Source organism: Arachis ipaensis, chromosome B07, assembly GCF_000816755.2.
Source record: "Arachis ipaensis cultivar K30076 chromosome B07, Araip1.1, whole genome shotgun sequence".
Classification (NCBI taxonomy): domain Eukaryota; kingdom Viridiplantae; phylum Streptophyta; class Magnoliopsida; order Fabales; family Fabaceae; genus Arachis; species Arachis ipaensis.
The window spans coordinates 122,406,960-122,429,996 of record NC_029791.2 but is presented as its reverse complement, the minus strand read 5'-3'; the positions used below and the strand labels follow the sequence as shown (position 1 = coordinate 122,429,996).

The window sequence follows — 23,037 nt, the reverse complement described above, 5'->3', positions numbered from 1 at the left end:
ATCATTTTATATATAATTATGAAAAAATATAAATTATAATTGATAGATAGATACTATATATAATTGATAATTTTTTTTAAATATAAGTTATATTTGAACTATCTCGTGAGTTTTTGGTAAGTTAACTGTGAATTTTTCAAATGAACTCGATTGTAATAAATTAAGTCATGAGCAAATTAAAACTCAATTTTTGTGAGTTGAACTTGAATTTAGCATGACTTGATACTTCTAGTCTTATATATGACCAATAAAATTTATACTTTTTTTTTGTTAATACTTGGTCAACAAAGGTATTTTTATACGTAATATAAAAAACAAAAATATTATTTATACATTAAAATTAGTCACTAATTTATTTGTATATAAATATATATATATTTTCAATATGTATCTTGTAACAGCCCAGACCACCCGCACAAGGCCTCACGGTTTTGCCTTTGACGATAGGGATGATGGCCAAAGCCCCCCACACTCACTCGTCAAAACGCGTCATGCTAGGGAGAGGTATCCACACCCTTATAAGGCATGCTTCGTTCCTTACAATCCACCCCCCTAAGGTATCCACATCGATCCGGGTTCTGGCTCTGATACCATCTGTAACAGCCTAGACCACCTGCTAGCACGATATTGTCCGCTTTGACACACAAGGTCTCACGGTTTTGCCTTTGACGATAGGGATGATGGCCAAAGCCCCCCACACTCACTCGTCAAAACGCATCATGCTAGGGAGAGGTCCTTATAAGGCATGCTTCGTTCCTTACAATCCACCCCCCTAAGGTATCCACATCGATCCGGGTTCTGGCTCTGATACCATCTGTAACAGCCTAGACCACCTGCTAGCACGATATTGTCCGCTTTGACACATTGACACACACAGTTTTGCCTTTGACGATAGAGATGATAGCTGAAACCCCCCACACTCACTCGTCAAAACGCATCATGCTAGGGAGAGGTATCCACACCCTTATAAGGCATGTTTATTAGAACCCAAATTAACTAGACCTTTTTTTTCTAAATTTATAATTTTTATCACGTGTGAATTCCATAACATTAATATAAGAATAATTAAAGTTTTACTTTTTTATTTTACCAATTTTTCTCAATTTAAAAGAGCTTTATCCGTTTTTAATATATACTAATTCAATTATTTTCTTTTGATTTATTATTGTTACATCATTTTCATTTATTATCATTATTAATAAGCTTTTCTCTAATAAAATACTAAGCGAAAATTAGTGAATAATTAGTTAATAAATTAATTATTATTCAAAAAAATTAGAAAATTAAATTTTTATAATCTAGAAGAGTAAAAATATTAAAAATACGAATTTTGACATTAATTTTAAAGATTTTAGCCTAAAAATAAGCCAATAAATCGAATCGATTAGACTGAACCCAAGCCCAACCTAAGAAACACCCCAAACAAGCATTCTTCTTTTTACATTCTGCTGATACGGAGAAGAAGGGTGATTTATGTTAAATCCCAAATTCTCACCTCCAAAGATTCAATCGTTCGTAACTTTTAATTCGGAGTTCCGATTGACGAGCCGTCAGCGGCCACGTGTTCGTCTCAGAATTCTCTTTAGTTTTATCCGAATAAAGTGGTAAGAAAATCGCATTTCTCTTCCAGTTCTCCCTCTCCTCAATTTTGTGATTTTAGAGTTTGGGTATTGAGGAATTGAATGATGTGAACTCTAGCAACGGATAATCACTGGGTTTTGTCCAATTAATCCGTGGGTAAGGTAAGAAACTGTTGAACCCTTGTGAATCATTGAGTTAGTGAACCCTATGATGATTATAGTGATATTGTGTGAAATAGATTGTGTTCTGGTTAATTCGGAGTTCAATTGGACAGTTTGGAACAAAATCCGGATAATTAGACTTGAGTAATTGACGTTTGGAAACTTGGAGCTTGTGAAATGAGAGGTTTTTGAGGTGTTCCGAGTTTAGGAAGGAATCGATCAAGGTATGATTTTGGTTTCTCGTAGTTAATGTTTAATGTCACGTGAAAACTTAGGCTAGAAGACCTTAAGATAGGAATGAATTGAACAAATTATTGGTGGATTGTGTATATGGTATAAGATGTGTGGTTTGGTTGTTGTTAATGATTTGCTATTAGAGTTGGTTGGTTTTGGGAAAAGATTTAATATTAGTATTTATTTGATTTTGAAATAATTTGATACTGGAAACATTTTGAATGACTGAGAGAAGTTTGGTTTGGTGGTTGGGACCCTTGAAGGGTGGCAGAAATTTAAATTTTAGAGGAGATCTACCAAAATTTCTATAAGAATTGGAGTTTTGATTTGAAGTGTTATTTTAAAAAGAAAAAAAAATTATTATGTGACTTGTGTATTTGAAACTATTTGTTGACCCTCTGTCGCAAGATGTGACCGGGCACTTTAACTCCCCGGGTTCTCCCATGGGCATATATATATATATATATGGATTTTAAATATAATATTATTGAGTTTGGAGTTGGACTCCATAGAATATTATATTTGAGCTTAGAGTTTGTCTCCATGGATATTATTTTTGTGCTTGGGGATGCGCGCATCGAGGGACTGTCCAATGGTTAACTACTAGGACATGTCGGGTTGGCTATATAACCGACAGATGAGACTCATCATCCACAGAACATGCATATATCATATGCATTTGTTTGTTTTGCTTGATTGTGCATTGTTTTGGTTTGCTTAACTGTTTAACTCTGCTTATCTGCTACTTGTTCTACTTGCTATAATTGCTTCTCTATCTGTGTTTTTCTTACTTGAATTGTATGTGTATATTTTCTGAGAAACCCCTCTTGGCGGAGGTGTGAGAGGGGGTGTTCCACCGGTGATTTGGATGATTGGAGCAGATAGAAAGTGAAGTGTTAGGTTAAAATTAGATTCAGAACTTGAATACCTTAGATAACTTACCTAATTTCTGGTTTAGTTGAATCTTTAAGCTAAAATCTGAGTGCGGAGTTCTAGGAATGCCTCTGACTTTTTCGAGACCTTTTATATTAACTAAGCGGACACCTTTACCATGCTGAGAACCTCGAGTTCTCATTCCTGTTGTTTTTCAGATGCAGATCGAGAGGCACCTCACTGAGTGTCTGGAGTTTCCTGTGCAAGCGAAGTGTGGTTATTTTGGGATATTGTATTTTGTGTTTATGCTATGTATATATGTATATAGATTCTTCTCTATATATATTTTATGTTTGTCCCTCCTAGAGGTTGACTTAGAGAAATAGATGTTTATTCTGTAGTTTGAGTTTTATTTTGGGTTATATATATATATACGCTGGCCGGCCTTAGCTTCGCAGGTCGTGTCTGGAGCTTGATATCTCTGTTTTGGAACTCTGATATATACATATATATATATTATGTTTTCAGCTTTCTTTGATCTTGTCCATTTTGTTTGGAGCTTGATATATGTGTTTTGGAACTCTGATATGTATATTATGTTTTTAGCCTTCTTATGATCTTACCTATCCGTTTTACGATTAACCTTGCGAGTGTGACACGATTTTCTATTTTCGCTTTTGTTTAGCTTATTCTTCAAGGCTCCTAGATATGATTTCTTTCAACTATATTTAAGTACGTATTTTACTTTTAGAGGTCGTAATACCTCCCCACCTCTGCTCTACGACTTAAGCGTAAGGCTTTGTATGGTAGGGTGTTACACATACCTGCACACACATGCAATAAGACAATTCTCTTAATGAAAAATTTACAATAAACAAGATATCCATCCATTGTTGTTGTGCTTGTTTTTGAGTTTCTAACATCACCATTGATGTACGATCACACCTTCATCCCTCAACTTTTCATAGAGTGCCAAGCACTCCCAATAAGCCCTACGGTTCTTATTATTCTCTTTTTTTTTTTGTAACATCCCGTTACCCTAAACCTTAACCCTAGCCGTAAAGCAAAGGATAACAAAGTGTCATGACAGTTCTAAAGCTTATAATATATAATATATATCCAAGAATTTATATAACTAGAAGCCCAATGAAGGAGTAAAGCTCAAAATCGCATAAAACGAAAATACGAAACGCGAAGCGTTCACACACGACAACTGAACGCGTATGCACGGACAGAACAAAACATAATATATATATATATGCCTCTAAGGCCATAAAGTCTAAAGTAAAAAGATGAGAGAAAGTACTACAACCAATAATGAAAATACAAAGAGATAGTAAAAGATCTTCCACTCTGTCACCATCCCGCAACTCACCGAGGTGGGTTACGACTTTCATCTGAAAAGCAACAACAACATATGGTATGAGAACCGAAGGTTCTCAGTATGGTAACAGTGCCCAATATATAAGATATAAGATTTCGGGACGCCAAAGACAATCCTAGAACTTCACATCAAATACAAATATTCAAGCTTAAGAAAATAAATAACTTAAACCGTAAACCATAAATAGAGTTATCTAAACTTAGGAGATTTCTAACTAATACCAATCACACCACTGTATCTCACAGCCTTCGCCAACCTACCCTCGACGCGATCCCATCGCCCCCACCTACCTAACCTCCTCAGCACCAGACAATCACAAGTATATGCAAACAAGTAATACACAGATAATATTCATGTATAATAAGTAATTCAAGAAGCAAGTAGGCATATTATACATTTAGGCAAACTGCAGGTAATCAAAGCAAACAAGCACATAAGAGATGCATATGATGAATGCTTGTCCTATTGGCTGTGATATCACATGTCGATTATAGTGCCAAACCCAACACAAAATTCGGTCGGCAACTCCCAGATTAGTCTCTCTGTTGCACATACTCAGGAGGAATAATTCTGAGGGATGAGTGCCCTACCACCTTCTCCATTAAGAGGAAAACGTTTTGAGGGAGAGTGCCCTACCACCTTCTTTTGGATGTCACATGATTTCGTGGGATAGTGCCCTACCACCTTGCAACCAGAGAGAAATGTAAGTGGGAAGCCCAGCTTCAATCCTCACATCTCAACATAGGCGGTAGACTGCCACAGACCCTACGCCGGCACTGCTACCTCAACAAGCGGGAGACTGCCACAGCCCTTACCCGAGGCGCATAGCGACTTACCAAAACAATGCATGTCACGTAAGCGGGAGACTGCCACAGCCCTCACATCCGAACGTAGGTGGGAGACCGTCATAGTCCCTACGATGGAGAACAATGCATGTCACAATCATATAGTCCATCTTAGAGACCACTGATCATAGCACACTTTTGTTCATACTCATTCCATTAACCATAAACATTCATTTTCAAGTTCCAATATAATCATAACCATCATCAACTTTCCATTTCATCATAATCATTCTCCTTTCTCAAATTCTCCTCAAAGACATACTTCACAACTTAACTTACACTAATTTCGTCCATAACCTTCCAGAACCTAAGTCATCGGCTCTAAACTTTTTACCAGAAAATATTTAGTTAAACTCACTTAGGGTACACTCTATATTTCAAAGCCTAAAAATAAGTTAAGAAATCCTAAGTAAGCGTTACAGAAGTTTACAAGCTTGTCGAGAAGGTAAAACGGTTAAAAACAAGGTTTTAAATGAAAAATAGGGCATTGTGCGTATGCATAGGGTTGTACGTACGCACACCCAAAAGAGTTTTCTCAACTTGTGCATATGCATAGAGGTGTGTGTACGCACACAAAGTAAAATTTTCTATTTTGTGTGTATGCATGAATACGTGCGGACGCACTCAACAGAAGGCTCTTCCCAACTTGTGCGTACGCATGATGTTGTGCATACGCACGAGTCACGACACTCGTTCTGCTCGAAGCGTAGGTACAGGTGTGTGCGTGGGTACACAAACCAGAACTTACAATTTTTTTAATATCACAGAATTCAGATTTTTGACACCAATTTTCAATGATCATATCTTTTTCTACAAAATTCTGATTTCCACAAAATCTATACTATTTTAAAGCTCTTTGAATTATCTTTAATTTGATACAAAATTCAATCAATTTCAAAAATTGAGGCTTAAGATATGATCCGCCAAAGTTGGCCAAAAATCCGTTTTTACCAAAAACCTTTAAAACTCAATTTTACCAACACTCTCAATTCAAAACCAATTATTCACAACCCGACAATACCAAAATCACTCAAGAATCCATGCCAAATATTCCTCAACCATATCAATCATTCAATCATCTAAATCATTTAATACTCACCTCAACCAACTCTAAATTTAACCTAATTCACACAAAAACTTATAAATTTCCATCATTATTCAACTATATAATATCCAACCTTTAATATCCCAATTTATTAACTCCTTCAACACTTATCAATCCAAGCTTCAATTTATCATTATCAAAACTTATAATCCATATCATTTATCAACAATATCAACACTTGCCATCCATTACCAACAACATCAATATTCATCATTAATTATCAACCAAAATCAATAATCATCACCAACATCAACAAATATCACAACTTATCATCAATACCAACTTCATATCACCACAACAACTCCATATCAAAAGTTCATTTCATTCAACTCATACAATTCAATCCTATTTTAGAGGCCACCAGCCTAAATTTTACGAAACATTACATATTACATAAAGGAAACCGAAACCATACCTTAGCCGATTCTCTAAAAGCACAAATACTCAAAGCTTGATTCCAACAAGATCAACAAGCCTCAAGCACCAACATCACTTCCAAAACTTACAAACTATCAAGCTATACACATATAACATACCAAAAATCAGCACTATGGCTAACCAAAATAATCAAACCACAAGAGTTTGAAGAGACTTACCTTACCCAACAAGAATAAGGGCAAAATCCAACAATATTTCAATACTAGATTATCCCTAACCAACAAAAACACAAAGAAACTCAAAAATCCAAAGCCATTCTGGAGTTTTAGGTTAGGACAGAAAATTGGAGCTAGAGAAAGAGTTTCTTACAACAAAACTTTGTTAGAAATGATGAACTCGGCGAGAACTTCGCGTGGTCGCAAACGGCTCATCAATCGGAGTTCCGTAGCTCAAGATATGGCCAAAAGAAGGAAGAGATGAATAGTAGCAACTCTCTTCTTCCTCTCTTCTCTCACCAGCGCCCCCTTTCTTTGTTTCTAGGGTAAAATGAGCTGAATGCTCATTAATTGACACTTACATATGTTAGGCTTGGGCCCAACTTGGGCCCTTTCTAACCCGTTAGCGTTTTAGGTCCGTTTTACCCACTTTGGGCCAAAATCTTTAAGATTAGTGTCCGATTTTTTATTCTAAATTATTTTTGTCCTTTCAAAACAATAAATTCAATTTTCAAAATCTTATTTTCTCAATACATGGTACCGGTCAGACTAGAGCCGGTACTTCCAGCTTAAGTGCCGGTACGCATTTTTATAAGAATTTTTTGTAAAAGATACATTTTTTCACTCAGAAAAATTCAACAAAATGAAATCCCGATGCTGCCATCAAACTTTTACGGGATAAGAAGTCCGCTCCTCTGTTTCCTTCCCTGTATGTATGTCTGAATTCAATTTTCCATTCCCTTATCGTCATTTGGTGAATTTGTCTAACCAGTGGCTCGTGATGATTCATGCATCGCTTGGGTTTGATCATCAGGTTGTACACCGTTCTAGCATCAATTCCAAACACAATTCTTCTTAGTCCAACCTTCCAAGTTGTTATCAATCCATGTAGCAGTCCCCATAATTCTTCTTGAAAAGCTGTACAATTTCCTACATTCACCATATATCCAGCCAACCATTTACTGTGTTCATTCCTAATTATGCCACCGCATCCCGCTTTTCCAGGGTTGCCCAAGGAGGTTCCATCTGAGTTAATTTTAATCCATCCAACAGGGGGCATCTTCCACGATACTTGTATCTCTCTTTTTCGCTTGGGATAATTGATAAGAGGCTCTTTTTTAAAAGCTTCTTTTATGTTTTGGACGTAAGCCATGATGGAGCTTTTAGCTTCTGCTGGTCTTGTTGTAGATTGGGTAAATATTTCTTTATTACGCTAATGCCACAATCACCAACAAGTTACTAGGAAGTATGTCTTTTATTTTTTCTGATTAATTCTACCAATTTCTGTTATCAAGTTCTACCTCACCCAGAGATTAAAGGGAGCTCTAAAGAACATGTTAAAGTGCTGCGGATAAATTAATTGATGCCAAACCTTAGCAGCTGGGGGACAGTCCCTTAGTACATGTAGAATTATTTCTTGTTGGCCTTGGCAGATGTGACAGTCTGGATTACTACTGAACAACCTTGCTCTTCTCTCCGCTGTTAAGAGTCTTTTGTGAATCATCAGCCATCCGAAACATTTTATCTTTTGTGGTCCTTGCTAGCTCCATAGGATTTTCCAAATTCTATCTTCAACTTCATTATTATTATCACTTAAGCACTTGTAAGCGCTTGCTATGGTAAACTCCCCATCCTTCAAAAGATTCCAAAGGATTCTGTCCTCACCTCCTTCATCACTTGGAGGAGGAGTTGCTCTTATCTTTTGGATAGCTTCGTGTGGGAGATAGCGAGCAAGAAAATGTAGGTTCCACTCTCCAGTTTCCAGTCTAAAGTCTCTCACCTTGAGACTGAGAAGCTCTTCTTCTAGAGGTTTTGTCACTTTCAAACAAAGTTGCCCTTCATTTCTAACCCAGGGGTCAGTCCAAAAGTTTATAGTCTTTTCGTCACCCACCGTAAAATCTGTATGTTTTATCAGTTTACTCCATTGAGCAGCCAGATTTTTCCACAAAGGGGAATTAGTTTTATAGGTCTCCATACCTTGTAGAAGGTTTCTTCCCTTCCCATACTTGCTATACATCATTCTGACCCAAAGCGCCTCTTTTTCTGTGAACAATCTCCATAGTGTCTTCATTAGAAATGCTTGATTCATCACATGAATCCTTCAGAATCCTAAATCTCCCAGCTCCTTTGGCTTGCAAATTTGTCCCCAACTGACTGCATGAATTTTCTTGTTATTCTGATCTTCTCCCCAGATGAATTTTTGTTGAAGCTTCTCAACTTCGGCTCCTCTCCCTTTTGGTATGAGGAAAAAAGGCATGTCAAAATTTAAACACGGACTCGCAACTGATTTAGCCAAAGTGATGCGTCCCGCCATTGATAGACAATTGACTTTCTTGAATTTTCCTTTTAACTCTGTTTAGGATATTTTTGTATTTTTCTTTACTTTTTCGACCATTAGTTAACAAGGCTCCTAAATATCTCCCCAAACAAGAGACTTCTTGAAAATTGCATGCTCCCTTTATACTTTCTCTAATATTATGTTCCATATTTTTTGAAAAAAGAATAGATGACTTTGTCACATTTATTTTCATTCCTGATGCCTCTTCAAATCCTTTGAGAGTTCTCTTGATTTGCTTTATTTGGGATAGAAATGCCTCTGCAAAAAGTAAGAGATCATCTGCAAATTGTAGATGTGAAATTTGAGGTCCATCTCTTCCTACCCTCATCGACTTCCATAGTCCCTTCCCAATATCATCCTTTATGGCATGAGATAATTTCTCCATGGCTATGACAAACAAGTATGGAGATATGGGGTCTCCTTATCTAAGTCCCCGATTTGGTTAGAAAATCTCTGTTTTACACCCATTCCAGAGTACCTTGTATTTCACCGACTTTACACAGGCCATAATAATCTCCAGCTCCTGCTTTTTTATGCCAAACTCCCTCAAAGTGACTTCCAAGAAGTTCCAATTTAGTCTGTCATACACCTTCTCAAAATCTATCTTGAGAACCATGAATTTCTTTTTTCCTTTCATCCTCTTCATATCATGGGTCATCTCTTGGGCTATGATAATATTATCATGTATATTTCTACTCGGTACGAAGCTTGATTGGCAGGGAGATATACGATCTTGAAGAGTTGGCTTTAACTTCTCAACTAGAAATTTTGTGATGCATTTGTATATAACATTACATAATGAGATTGGTCTGAATTGTGTGATGAACTCCGGCTAGTTTACCTTAGGGATCAGAGCCAAAAGGGTATTGTTGATGTGCTCTATCTCTCTTGGGCTTCTCCAAATATCTGCTACATATTTTGTAACCGATTCACCCAAAGTCTTCCAATTATCTTTGAAAAAGAGGGCTGGGTACCTTCCAATTAGCTTTTAAAGATTCTGTGTTGAACATGCCATTTTTAACATCCTCTGGGGAAGGTAGCCGAAACAAGTCTTCATATTGTTCCTCTTCTAATCTTGGAAAGGTATTTTCAGTAACAAGGATTGGTCTTCTTATCATCTCATTTTGATAAAGCTTTTTGAAAAAATTGAGTGCTATGAGCTTTAACTCTTTAACATTCTCGCACCATGAACCATCCTCCTTTCTTAATTTTAAGATGCGGTTCCGTCTTCTTCTAATGATTGTTTTGGTGTGATAGTACTTCGTATTCCTATCACCCTCTACAATCCATTGTTGTCGTGACTTTTGAAGCCAAAAAACTTCCTCTTGATCAAGAATCACACTAAGCTCCTCCTGTAGATTCTTTTCAAGTTCCACTAAATATGGTTCCTTCCATAAGTAGGTGACTTCTGAATACCATTCAACTTATTTAAGAGCCTTCTTTTCTTCTTAAAAATATGGCCAAAAACTTTCATATTCCACTTTCTCAAACCCTCTGTCATGATGCTTAGTGCTCTGGGAACATCAATCTCCTTATTCCATAACTCCTTTACAGCTCTTGTAAAATCACTGTGTGTCTTCCACATGGCCTCATATCTGAAGGGTTTTTCACCTTTATCCACTCTTTCTGGTTCTAGTGAAGCTAGGAGAGGATGGTGATCTGAGTTAACTCTTGGAAGTATCTGAGTTAACTCTTAGAAGTATGTTTATGTTAGCATTTGGAAATGCAATTCTCCCATCAGAGTTTGAAAGAGCCATATCCAGTCTCTTATAGACTCTGTCCAACCCTCCTCTAACTCCCCCAACCCATGTAAACTTTGAGCCAATATATCCCATGTCAATTAAACCACATTCCTCTATCCATCTCTTAAAACGGTTCACAGCATGCATGTCTAGAGTAGCACTTCCTTTTTTCTCATCTGCCTTACTAATATCATTGAAGTCTCCGATCAAAAGCCATGGCAATTTCATATCAGTTGCAATTTTCTTCATTTCTTCTCAAAGTTTATATCTCAAGTGAGCATGTGGGCTAGCATACACTACTGTTAGGCACCAAAATCTTCTTTTAAAATCAGCAATTTGTAAATAAAGGAACTGCTATGGTTTCTCAACACTTGTACATTCAGGTTAGGATTATTCCACAAAACCCAAATGCCTCCCGCAAACCCCTCAGCCTCCTCCCTAATACAATAATTAAAACTCATTTCTCTAATCACCTTATCTGCCGTGTCGCCACTACATTTTGTCTCCAACAAAATTACCATATCAGGTCGATACTGTTTGCAGAGTTCTTTTAAGGTGCGTATGGACGCCTTGTTCACACAGCCTCTAATATTCCAAGATAACAGATTCATGGAAAAAGAACAAAAGAAATAATTATGTTTTTCTCTTCTCTGATGGCGCTTTCCACAACTGCGTCAATCACTCATCACTGCAATGGGTTCATTTTGGTAAAAAACACCATTCAATGCCCAATATTAAAAAAAAAAAAACCAAAAGTTCGCTCTCTACATTCCAGCATTAGAATTTAGAAAGCTGTGTACAAGGCCAATGAGCCTTGGCTCTAATGGCATTTCTCCTCTCTCCCCACCTTAAGGTCTAGGGTTCAAACCCTAAAGAATGTAATGGAGGAAAAATGTGATAAAAATATGTGAGGAGCGTGTGGGTGTGTTGTGTACCTAGGATTGGGGTTGTCCAATCCATCGACAAAAAAAAAAAAAAAAAAAAAGCTACCAACTTACATGGCATCATGGACATTTCTTTTTCTATTTTGATTAATTTTGACGGGGCATTAAATTATTCCATCCGGATTTAGAAACACAATAAATTGTCCACTATATTATCTCATATCAAATGAGCTTGAACCATGTTGTATCTATTTGCTCAATGCTTTGCCAGCTTTATGCCAAACAAATCTATCATAGTTACAGTTACAAAAATAAGATTATGCAATTGCAAAATTATCATCATGCTGTTCACCAGTAGAAATCAGCATGTTAAGTTTCTAACATTTCTTGGCTTATATATATATGTCAATGGGGGACTGTTGAACTATGCCTTGCACATCCTTCATTTTCAGTTATAATGGACTCTGCTTCTCTCCTATGAACATGGACTATTGCGCCAATCCTACCAAATAAGTAAAACTTAGCAAAACTACACAAAACCTTGTTGAAGACATAGCAATGTCACACATGGAGAAGGGGGGAAGTGCTTACTGATTGCTTAAGACACATATCTGGAATTTATTGCATAACAAAACAACTGGCTGGTCTCATAATCATCGACCCTTATCCACATTATAAGACTGATTATGGAGATGGCTTTCTGATATTCCTCTTTCCAGGTGTTTCGGAGTTGGACTCCGGCTTGGCTGACTATCTGATTTTCTTAATTTCTCAGAACTTTGATGTGATTTACCTTTGCTGCTGCTTCTTTCCGGGATCTGTAGTGACTGGGAACTGTCCAACCCTCTAGGCTTCTCTTGGTTTGGCACAGGGGATGGATGTGTTTGGTTTAGCTCGGATCCTTTTCCTCTATCGGGGTTGCGCGGTAGTTCTTGACTTCGGCGAACCTTCAAAAAGGTTAAGTCCGGACATCAGCTTTGTCAGTGTAATAGTGAAATCATTTGAATAAATAAGTCAAACCTTGCATGAAGTAATTTATATCTTCTACATTTGTTTCTGGCTCAGGATATAGTTATATATTGTAACAAAGTAGATAGCCAGAATTAATTATAGAAAAGAGGAGCTAGAAAGTTTTGATATTTATGATCTGCATTACCTCTCCCTTTGAACCAGATTTCTTTAAACCAGAAGGTGGATGTTTGCTCTCTGACTTCCTCTCATTGACAGTCTCTGCTTTACTGAGGTGAGTGTCCTGTTTTACCAATGCAAATACCCATGGTTCAAGAAATTATGAATTTCAAATTCTTTCAGTAAATTTGATCCTAATTTTTAGTTGTAATTTTCATCTAATTATGGGGTTATAATGTGCCTGTGGTAGAGACTGGAATAAATACTTAATCTACATTGTGGATTTACCTTGCTCGTTGACCTTTCAAATTGTGATGTCTGCACAACTTCAGTCTCTACCTTACTCTTCCTGTAAAAAATTCCAGGCAAAAAAAAGTAAACTAATTATAAATATAAATATAACTTCCAAAAAGAAAGAAACAGAAGCATGAACAAGATCATGGGAAATGATAAACATACGATTTTCTTTCATGGTTTGATGTCGGTTGAGTCAAAGTAGATCGAGCTTTGCGCTCGAGTTGTACATTAAGCCGCATCCCAAGTTCAATAACCTTGTTCTCAAAGTTAGCCAGATCCATTTCTATGAGAGTTAATTCCCCGAGCTCTGTCCTGATCTGTAGAAAACTTTCAGATTACAAATTAGTTGAATGATGATTCAAACACACTCTTGTGTCTGATTTTGAATAAGTTTTTCATCTATACTGGATAAACCAGATAACCATCCTGTATTTAAACTTGAGTCCTACCTCATTATTTGCCCGAGCATTCTTCACCTTGACCAGTTGTTCCTGTAGTCTAATCACCTGTGAAATTTTTTTTAGAAAAAGCAGAATCTTAATTTTATGTGAATGCATGACTTCAAAGAATTTAGAAACACAACCACTCGGTTTTCTCAAGTAAATACCTCCTCTGCAATTTGGTTTTGTAAGTCTTTCTTTGTATATTCAAGCTTTTCGACTTCCTCACTGATCAGAAACATTAGTGAACACAGATAAGTGAAGAAACTAACAACCACCATGCTCATTGCGCATCAAATCACATTAAGGTCTAATTCAACACATTAGGAGTTGAATTCTTCGATTAGATCCTACACCCTTATTTTAAGCTAACTATAGAATGTATCATGCTTTGATCTTTGATCAATCACAAAAACTTAGTCCGAATTCCCCAGGCACATAATAAACTTATCAAGAAACATGTCATAAATGGAAACAAACAAGATAAAGTCGAAAATACAAAAACACCACAGGGACTCAAGTAAGAGAATTAGACATATTTCATATATACTTACTCATCATCAACAGTGAAATCAATGGATTCCATGGAAAGGTTCTTCCTTGCCTGGTCAGAATACAAATAAATGCTTCAATAAAATTAGGCCAAGCAACAATGACATAAGTGGAAACACAAAAAAGAAATCACATCATGAATTTTAAAACAATTAACTTACAGAGGTACGACCCAAACAGTTGCGCCGAGAATCTGGACTATTGGATATAGTTGCAGATTTTTTGTAAGATGGGGTCGGAGAAGGTGAATCATGCGCTTTTTTCGGGTTAGCAGAAGCTTGTCCAACTGCTTCAGCAGTATTAGTTTGACTTGTGATACTTTCGCTGCCTTTGGTATCCCCATGCTTTTTTGCTTTATTTTCTAGACCATGAGCTTTTGAATTAGATTGTTCAGGATCCTGCAGATCAAAAAGATTAGAATAAGATGGTTTTTCACTCTCTCTCTTTCTTCCGAGCTGCAGCAACATCTGTTAATCTCAGATTACTTCTTTATCTTTCTTTCAGTGCATTTATATCTGAAAACTTGACGATATGAGTCTTTCCTAAATTAATTTCAGATAGAGGCAATGAAATGGATACTCTTTAATGAAAAACCTGTGTATTAAGGTTACATAAATATCATGAAATGAATAAATTAGCTTTAAACCTTCTCAGATATATAATCGGTCTCAGACTCTCCATTCTCACCGTCGGATCCACTACCAACTTCATCTGCATCTTCATCAGACTCCTGAACTGATTCATCTTCTTCATCGTCATATTCTTCATCATAGGACAAGTCTTCATCAGTAGCCTCTTCACTCTCAGATTCCAAATCATCCGAGTCAGAGTATATATCAGGGCCAGGAGAACCACAACCATCAGCCTATAACAATAACCACTTAGGAACTTGAAGAGACAATAACACATAACATCAATAACAACCATGTCATATTACAATAGGTATAACATCATTCATGCATCTCCACTCAAAAGCCTAGAGATGGTTCATAATATGGTATTACAGCTTCTATAGTCACGAGATTTGGAGTTTGATCTTTGTTTCCCTAATTTTTCCAAGGAATGGTTGAATTTTAATGCAAGGGAACTTACAAGCAATCAAACCCAAAAGAGAGACTCTTGCATGAGAGTTGTTTTAACTTTTAAGGTGTAAAGTCATTCATGGGCCTCTCTACCTAATAGCTTATATGTTTTGGAGAACTATTTAACAAGAAAAGTTGAGAGAATATGGAAGTAACTTACCCTCTATTCTTTTAGAAATAGAAAATTGTGCACAATATGTGTATGATTTATAAACAAATATAAGATCTACAATTTGTAAATGATGAAATAGTATAGAAAAAAGAATGTGACATGGTTTCATATTTCATATATAGAAGATGTAAAAGGCAGTGACCAACATAATTACCCCAAATATGTTATTATATTCTTCTAATAGAGTTATAACAATTGCTTGAGCATGGTTGGCTGCAGCAGCTGCTTGTAATAATTGCATAGAACCATCACCACCTACATCAAAATCATTTTCAATCTCACATTCTCCAGCTAGAAGGGGGCGAAGAAGCAAGGGTGCCATGCAAGCTGCCACAGCTGAGGAGCTCATTCGATTCACAGATTTGCGGGAAGCAACAATTTGCATCATCATGAGTATTCTGCACAGAATTGAACACAATAATTTACACCATCAAATTATAAACAAAATAAAATGTCAATTTCCTTTCACCAAGAGCCAAGATGCCAACCGAGCAAGGACGTGTGTGCCCGCATGAACATTTTTAATGCTAGCTGGTTTTATGTTTTAAAATCCTTTGTCAGGTCTTAACACTCCTTTTTCAAAAGTTAGTTAACAAGCATTTAAAAGACAAAACACCTTTGGCTCAGTTAACTGTTACAACTAAATTATTATTTCAATAAATTAATTAACTGAAAAGAATAAGACTATTTGTAACCCATATATTTGGCTGATAAGAAGATAACCAGAAAGGAGAGAAATGAGAATAAGAAAGCAATCAATCAATCAAATACCTTTGCAATAAGCGGCGATTTGGTTCAGGGAATGTGTCATTTATGGCTATGCGCATAGCAGAAACCCTTCTGCTACGATCAGTGCCTATCGATTGTGTCAATTTCGAACAATGACAGAAAATTGAACTTCAATAGCTAGATCCATATAAATGACATTTAAGATGCAAAAAACTACAATGGACACTTACGAACAGCTTCTAACAGTGCCTTGCAACAAGATGCAGGAACTGGAGATGATGGCAATTCCCGAAGCACATGCTGGAAAAAATTTACATAATAAAGAATTATAATGATGAATGATCCACATAAAAGGTATTAGTGCTTCAATATATACCTTGACACAATCACCAATAACATGTGCATCCTCATTTGCAGTAAACTCAGTTTTTCCTGCAAGAACAATAAGACATTATGAGAAATTTTGAATGAGAAAAAAAAAAAAAAACAGAAGAGTCAACAGCCTTTGCATGTCAAACGCTCATGTAAGGATTTAACAATATTCCATTAAATCCAATATTTTGATGAACTAATTGATAAGTGATAAAAAAAAACTCTCTTTTGGTTTGTACCAGGGTATCCATCAGGCCGGGAGCCCAATGACTAATCCCTCGGGTACTGCAGAGGCACACAAAGTGGGCGACCCTCCCAAGCAAGCAAGCTCCATTCCCATCTTCCAGTGAGGATCGAACTCGGGAGAGATGGTTAAGGGACACAGACCCTCATCCATCTGTGCCAACTTGCGTTGGTTACGCTCATGTAAGGATTTAACAATATTCCATTAAATCCAATATTTTGATGAACTAATTGATAAGTGATAAAAAAAAAAAACTCTTTGATGGACAACAATCCACATATTTCTCAAAGCAATTTAAAGGAAAATCCAGAATTATAGTGTAAATATTTAATGGCAGAATATGTGAGAACAATCTTCCGGATATTTGTAATCAAAATGGAAGCACAAACCTTGTTCATATTCCCGAACACGTCGTTCAACGTCTTCAACATCAGCTGCTTGTCGCAAGATCCCTTCTACATTGGCTCCTGTTTTATAGCATTCATTAGATTCATGTAAACACTACTGGACTAATAAGAACTAATTTCCTATCAATCAACATTTTTTTTTAATTCTCATATATATTTAAAGACTTACTTTTATAGAAAATAAAGGGTGAAAGTCTAGGTTAAAATATATCAATCAACAAAGATTAAATAAGCTGGATAAGGTAAACTTTTCAGCAAAATAAAGAACCAAAATCTAGGTTAAAAGACATCCATCAGTGATGCACTAGTAATAAAATGTCTGGTATAATGCATCAATCACGCATTTAAAAAATTCTCTAACTCATTAAAAAGTAGTCACATTCACAATACACACACATTTATATTTTCTTAACAAAGTTTGGTCAAAGTGTTACATAAATTTTTTTCCTGCCAAAATCCTGAAAATTAAAAACCTACCATATTCTTCTATGAATCTCAGGGCTTTCTCCAAAAATGTTGGAGTTCCATCGACATCCTCCAGAGCAAGTAAAATCGGTCGGCCAATGACAATGGATTTAACTGGTTCCTTATCCTTCACTATAACAGAAGCACAGACAAATCATTGCAAATGAAAAGCAAGCCAATTATGGATTTTTACAGCATAAAGCAGAAATGTCATCACAAAAAAATTTAAAGCCAAGGTACAATGCAAATGTTAAATAAATGTGTAATATCTGCATAAACAACCCAGATAAAACAGAAGGAACAATTATCCTACAAACTTAAAGCAATGAGCATTGTCAAGTACCATAAAATAAATGGATATGTAATATCCACATCACTGATCAAACTTGTACTAAAACTTAACTATAACTATCTGAAGCAGTGTATACCACATTTGTAGTGTACACATCACAACGTTTGAAGTTTGAACTGCGGTCAAATGACACATGTAAAGCAAAATATAACAAGAGCATACATGCTAGTCTGTCATGTATTATGGCTTGTCTAAGTTGTTTTTAGGACTGATTATTGTTTCTGAACTTTCTCACTACCCTCCTGTGGGTTCTAGTGAGTATTGTAGTTATTTTAAAAAGTTAAAAACCAGAACATGTGTTGGTCCATAGAAATATCAATTGAATTAATCTAATTGTTCCTGAAGATACCATTTTGCTCCATCATATTGTTAGCACTGGGTGCTTGTGCTAGAGCATTCTCAAGTGCGGTCTTCCACTCATATAAATCTTCTGTAGTTTCGGCCTACATTGTCAGCAAATGATTGATAAGTTACATGTGGATAAAGATTTCGCGTTCTCCACTCTTTGCCTATTTTTATCTCAATGAGATGAACTCAATGACTATATGCGTCATGCATATAAAAGATCAAAGTGTCTTGAAAGTATTTACCTTAAGTGTGAATGCTCGTCCATCATGAGCATCGGGAAATTGAACTGTCAAAAGTTTCTTGTCCGCTTTGACAATGACACTACAAAATTTGACAATGTGGTTAAGGAGGTCATGAAACTTCGTGCTCCTTTTATGATATTATGAACATAAACAGAATGGTAATCATATGGAGTTGTAGAAATCAAGCCAACCTGCCTGAATTGTTTAGGTCGATGCCACCGAGAGTCAAATTTACTTCACTTCCTTTCTGAGGGACAGCACTCTGGAAAGAAATAAAAAATTAGAAAATCCCCCAAAAGGAGGAAATGATGTCCACTTTCTGCTCAACTTCATTTGACAAAAGAACCTAAAACTTCAAAAGCTAAACCCAAGACTTCTTCCATGGATATATTTTTACTTATTAAGAAAACTAGTGACATAAAATTTAAATGAAATTCAAAATCTAATTTATGTTCCCTAAGCTAACACACTACATGGCTAATTACCAATTTGATTTATTCAATTAGTTGAGCATCTCATGTGATGCCAAAACACATGATAAATGCTTACACATTACAAGGAAACCTAGTTGAACAAATTCAAATGCCAAAACAGAATTACTTACCGGATCACTTCTGAAGAAAACAAGTGAATTTTGTGTCAAAATAAACCACCTTTTCTTCCAAGATGTCCATCCAATTCCTACACATCAATATATATCAGACGTAGAAATTTTGGTTCGCATTGGATGTTGTTTAGTAAATATTCGCTGAGTGGTTGAATATTGAAAGGATTAAAAGAAGAAATGGAAAATATAAATTATTTCAATACTGACACTCAACACATTTATTTCCTGAGTCCTACATATCTAACACTGGTTCAGATCAGATATCTCTTTGGACTATACTTCAAAGATTATTACAAAATATTGTTCAATTCCTGGATATTTTTTCCTTTTTCCNNNNCCCCATTATTATGATAGTTATATATATAAAACAAAGGTATATAATGCATCAACTAACTCAGTACAGTTTTCAGGCCCAACAAATTCATTAGCAAAGCCATTAAGTCGAGAATGCTTTGAGGTCACATCTCTTATCCTTCCCGTATATATTCAACCTTTATGTCAAGAAAATGTGAAGAGTGCATGAAATTGGTGAACTGTGTGCTGAACATTCAATTCAAACAGTTGGACACCAAAGTAACCATTAATTAAGTTGGACCAAATGAATGCACTTTTCTGTTTTTTCCCTCAACTTATACAAGGCCAAACATCCAAGAGCTTATGATTCAGTTTAACAAATGATTAATTAGTAGGAATGACATTATTTTGGGGAGTGTGATAAACTTCTAAAAACTGTGTTCTAAGATATGATATTTCTCTTGGGTTTTAAACATTTACATCTTGCTAGTACTGTTGGTAAAAGACTGTCGATGCGCTCTTATTCGATGCATTTAAAATCACATAAATGCATGGTTTCTTGGGGAGAAAATACGTGAACTAGTTGAGTGAACAAACCTTTAGAAGATATGAAAAGTGGCCCACTCTTGAAAATCTGCAAGATACAAAATCACAAGAATATATGAACTGAGGTAAAAGAAAGACACAGAGTAATTTCAGCAGTAAAAACAAATTAATGAAGATATGAAAAACTATATTTGCCTTCAATCTATCTAATTTAATAGTGATGAACTTTTTCCCTTTTCAAATTAGCATTCATTTCACCGTCTAGGCAATCTTAGTTAGGATATATGCTTAAGCTGTGACATAAAAGAGAATCTAGAGAATAATTGCCAACAAGTTACACATAAGATCATGCAAAAGCCTAACATGGGAAAAATGTGAATCAATGTAGCAATGCCAGGGCTATGATTCCATAAGGTGGATATCACATTAGTCCCTTTGATCCAAAGTCACACAGAAAATCCATCATTTTCAAAGGACAACAGTTACCGTATTCGTGTTTCCGGCGCGATTTTGCTGCACCTCTCGCTGGCTATCTCGCGGTGGAAATTGATGCTCAGGTGGCCGAGGCCGGGGTGTAGAAGGGAGGGGAATAGTGGCCCCGGCCCCGGTAGTTCCCTACAAAAACAGAACAAAACATAATCGTGGATTCAACCCAGTAGCACAGTCAAGCAGTCTCAATTTGAAAACATAAACACACCACCTTTGCAATTTGCAGCTATCAATTCAGTTAAACAAGAATCATCTATTTTATTAACATTGATCTCATTTGTGTATATTCATTATTAAGAGATACTAAAACAAACAAACAACAAAAAGAGATAGATGAAACATTTTCCACCTGAGACAATTCGGCACTTTTGTTGGTCATATCTGTGATCCTTCAAAAAATCACAGAAGCATATCCCAGAAAATTATCCAACGAAGCTCACCACATTCAATTGAATAAAAAACGGCAATGCAGGTTCTCATAAAGCACTATCACCTTTTTAATTTTGAATGAGGCATTATAACATATACCTCAAAAATTGAAAAAAGAACAAAAGTTTCAAGAGAAGGAGAGACAAAATGGATAAAGAGGAAGCGTGAAAGTGGGTGAAAAACACAAAAACGAAAGAAGAGAATTGGAGTGTGTTTGTGATTGTGACTTTGTCTTTGTCTTTGTCTTTGTGGTTTGTGAATTGTGATTGTGTTTCTCTCTCTCTCTATAAACAAAGAAAGGAAGGAGCGGGTCTTCCTAATGTGAAGGAGTTGTACACGTCAGCCTTCAAAAACGGAAGTCGTCATCGTCATGGCTATGGTTATGGTTATGGAGGGAACAAGCAAAGAACAAAAAAAATCTGAGGGAAAAAGAAAACCAACAAGGGTCATTTTGGTCATTTTGGCTATAGTTTGATTTTGATGATCCGTCAGTGTGCTTTTGTGTTTCGGTTGTGTTCTTTTTCTAACATTATTACCTTCCAAAAACAACGAGAACGTGTCTTTTCTAGTTTTTTATGTTTTTTTTTTTTCTCTCCCGGAACTTGGTGTGTTGGTGTTTAACTTTTTTTTTTTTTAACTAAAGATAGGAGAATCGAACCCGCAACTTCTTAATTGAGTTAAGTATAGGAAGATTATATCATTTGAGTTATAACTCATTGGCGTTGGTGTTTAACCTTTATAATGGATAGAGTAGAGTTTGAATTCAACCATAATCCTATTTGTGGATTGGAATTTTATATAAATTCAATCATATTCGGATAGATAATATTCCAATCTTAATCATGTATGTTCTTAATCTGAGTATCCGACCTTATTTATGGGTTAAAAAAAAATATGTAATATTATTATATAATATGATAATAATTTAAAATAAAATTAATTTTTATGTAAAAAAACGTATTAAATTATTAATTAATAATTTTTTTAGTAGCATAATATTTTAGGATGGAAACTCCCATGTTATTTTTATGTGAAGTTAATACTTGAGAATTATTCGATAATTTAATAAATTTGGTTAAATCATCTTTTAACTATTCTCAATTATTAATTTTACATATCCGTAATATTTTCATGCGAAGTTAATACTTGAGAATTATTAGATGATTTAATAAGTTTGATTAAATCATTCTTTAACGATTCTCAACTATTAACTTTATATAAAGATAATTGTATGTGAGTTTTTATCATATTTTGGATAATAATGTAGAGAATACAATTTTATTATATTGACAGTATAAGATATTTTACATAATTGTTTAATTATATTTGTTCTTTTAGATAAATATTTACGTAGTTGATATAAAAATATTTTTCTTATCTCACCAAATTAATATAATAAGATGGTAAAAATTCATGAAATTGTGTTTACATGAAGTTGATAAATTTACCATATTCTATTATTATATAAAATATAAGTTAAGCAATTAATACATACTAAAAGAATTATTTTTCGTATTTTATCTTTTCTGCGACACAAATTAAGAGATATGCTGCATTTACTTTTAATAATTTATACATCAACATAAAATTTATATTTGTTTAATTGTACGCATATAATTTATTCATCACGCTTTATTTTACTTTTTTTAACTTTACTTTATAATTTAACAAGTGTAATAACCCGTGTCATGCACGTGATAAGATTGAAATTATAATTTTAAGTTGTTTTATTAAAATTAATTTGAATTATAATAATTTGACTAATAAAAAAATAATACGTTATGCATTGTTCGTTTTTTCTTAATCTAGTGTTAAGTATATCAACTCTAAAATAGTTATTAATCAGTTTTAGTAATTTACTTTTTTCAATAAATCAGACATGTATATTTAATATGACCATAAATAACCTAGTAATAGTGTAATACTGTCTACTAACAAATTTTTATATGTTATTTACCGTAAAGTAAGAACATATCAAAATCAGCTTAAAATAAACAACAAATTATTAGAGAATTATAATGCACAAAGTTCTCTAATAAATAATAAATAATTTAAAACTACTAATATTTATTTAATACATCATATGTTAATACCAAGAGTAT

The 23,037-nt window shown here is 35.1% G+C and overlaps 2 protein-coding genes across 2 annotated transcripts; both read right to left on the bottom strand.

The window, feature by feature from the left end:
• LOC110264422 lies at positions 12,128–13,717 on the bottom strand. Its single transcript, XM_021106503.1, has 5 exons — positions 13,615–13,717; positions 13,328–13,482; positions 13,157–13,217; positions 12,897–12,992; positions 12,128–12,687 (listed from the first exon to the last, which is right to left on the bottom strand). The coding sequence occupies exons 2-5, from the start codon at positions 13,444–13,446 to the stop codon at positions 12,394–12,396; spliced, it is 570 nt and encodes a 189-aa protein (XP_020962162.1). The 5' UTR covers positions 13,447–13,482; positions 13,615–13,717; the 3' UTR covers positions 12,128–12,393.
• LOC107607903 (rho GTPase-activating protein REN1) lies at positions 13,728–21,453 on the bottom strand. Its single transcript, XM_021106502.1, has 17 exons — positions 20,856–21,453; positions 20,504–20,632; positions 20,069–20,105; positions 19,175–19,251; positions 18,762–18,832; positions 18,571–18,649; positions 18,330–18,423; positions 17,641–17,760; positions 17,146–17,223; positions 16,517–16,572; positions 16,371–16,440; positions 16,183–16,267; positions 15,566–15,809; positions 14,804–15,022; positions 14,319–14,555; positions 14,160–14,209; positions 13,728–13,833 (listed from the first exon to the last, which is right to left on the bottom strand). Exons 1-17 carry the CDS (start codon positions 20,883–20,885, stop codon positions 13,761–13,763), a joined length of 1,749 nt encoding a protein of 582 aa, XP_020962161.1. The 5' UTR covers positions 20,886–21,453; the 3' UTR covers positions 13,728–13,760.

Excerpts from the sequence above, each read along its gene's own strand:
- LOC110264422 (XM_021106503.1), bottom strand. The coding sequence starts at position 13,446 with ATGGATCTGGCTAACTTTGAGAACAAGGTTATTGAACTTGGGATGCGG. Across the intron at positions 13,218-13,327 it reads TCAAACCATGAAAGAAAATC|GAAGAGTAAGGTAGAGACTG; the intron begins GTATGTTTATCA and ends AATTTTTTACAG. Across the intron at positions 12,993-13,156 it reads TTGAAAGGTCAACGAGCAAG|GACACTCACCTCAGTAAAGC; the intron begins GTAAATCCACAA and ends TTGGTAAAACAG.
- LOC107607903 (XM_021106502.1), bottom strand. The coding sequence starts at position 20,885 with ATGACCAACAAAAGTGCCGAATTGTCTCAG. Across the intron at positions 14,556-14,803 it reads CCGATTATATATCTGAGAAG|GATCCTGAACAATCTAATTC; the intron begins GTTTAAAGCTAA and ends TTTGATCTGCAG. Across the intron at positions 13,834-14,159 it reads GATTTCACTGTTGATGATGA|TGAGGAAGTCGAAAAGCTTG; the intron begins GTAAGTATATAT and ends GTTTCTGATCAG.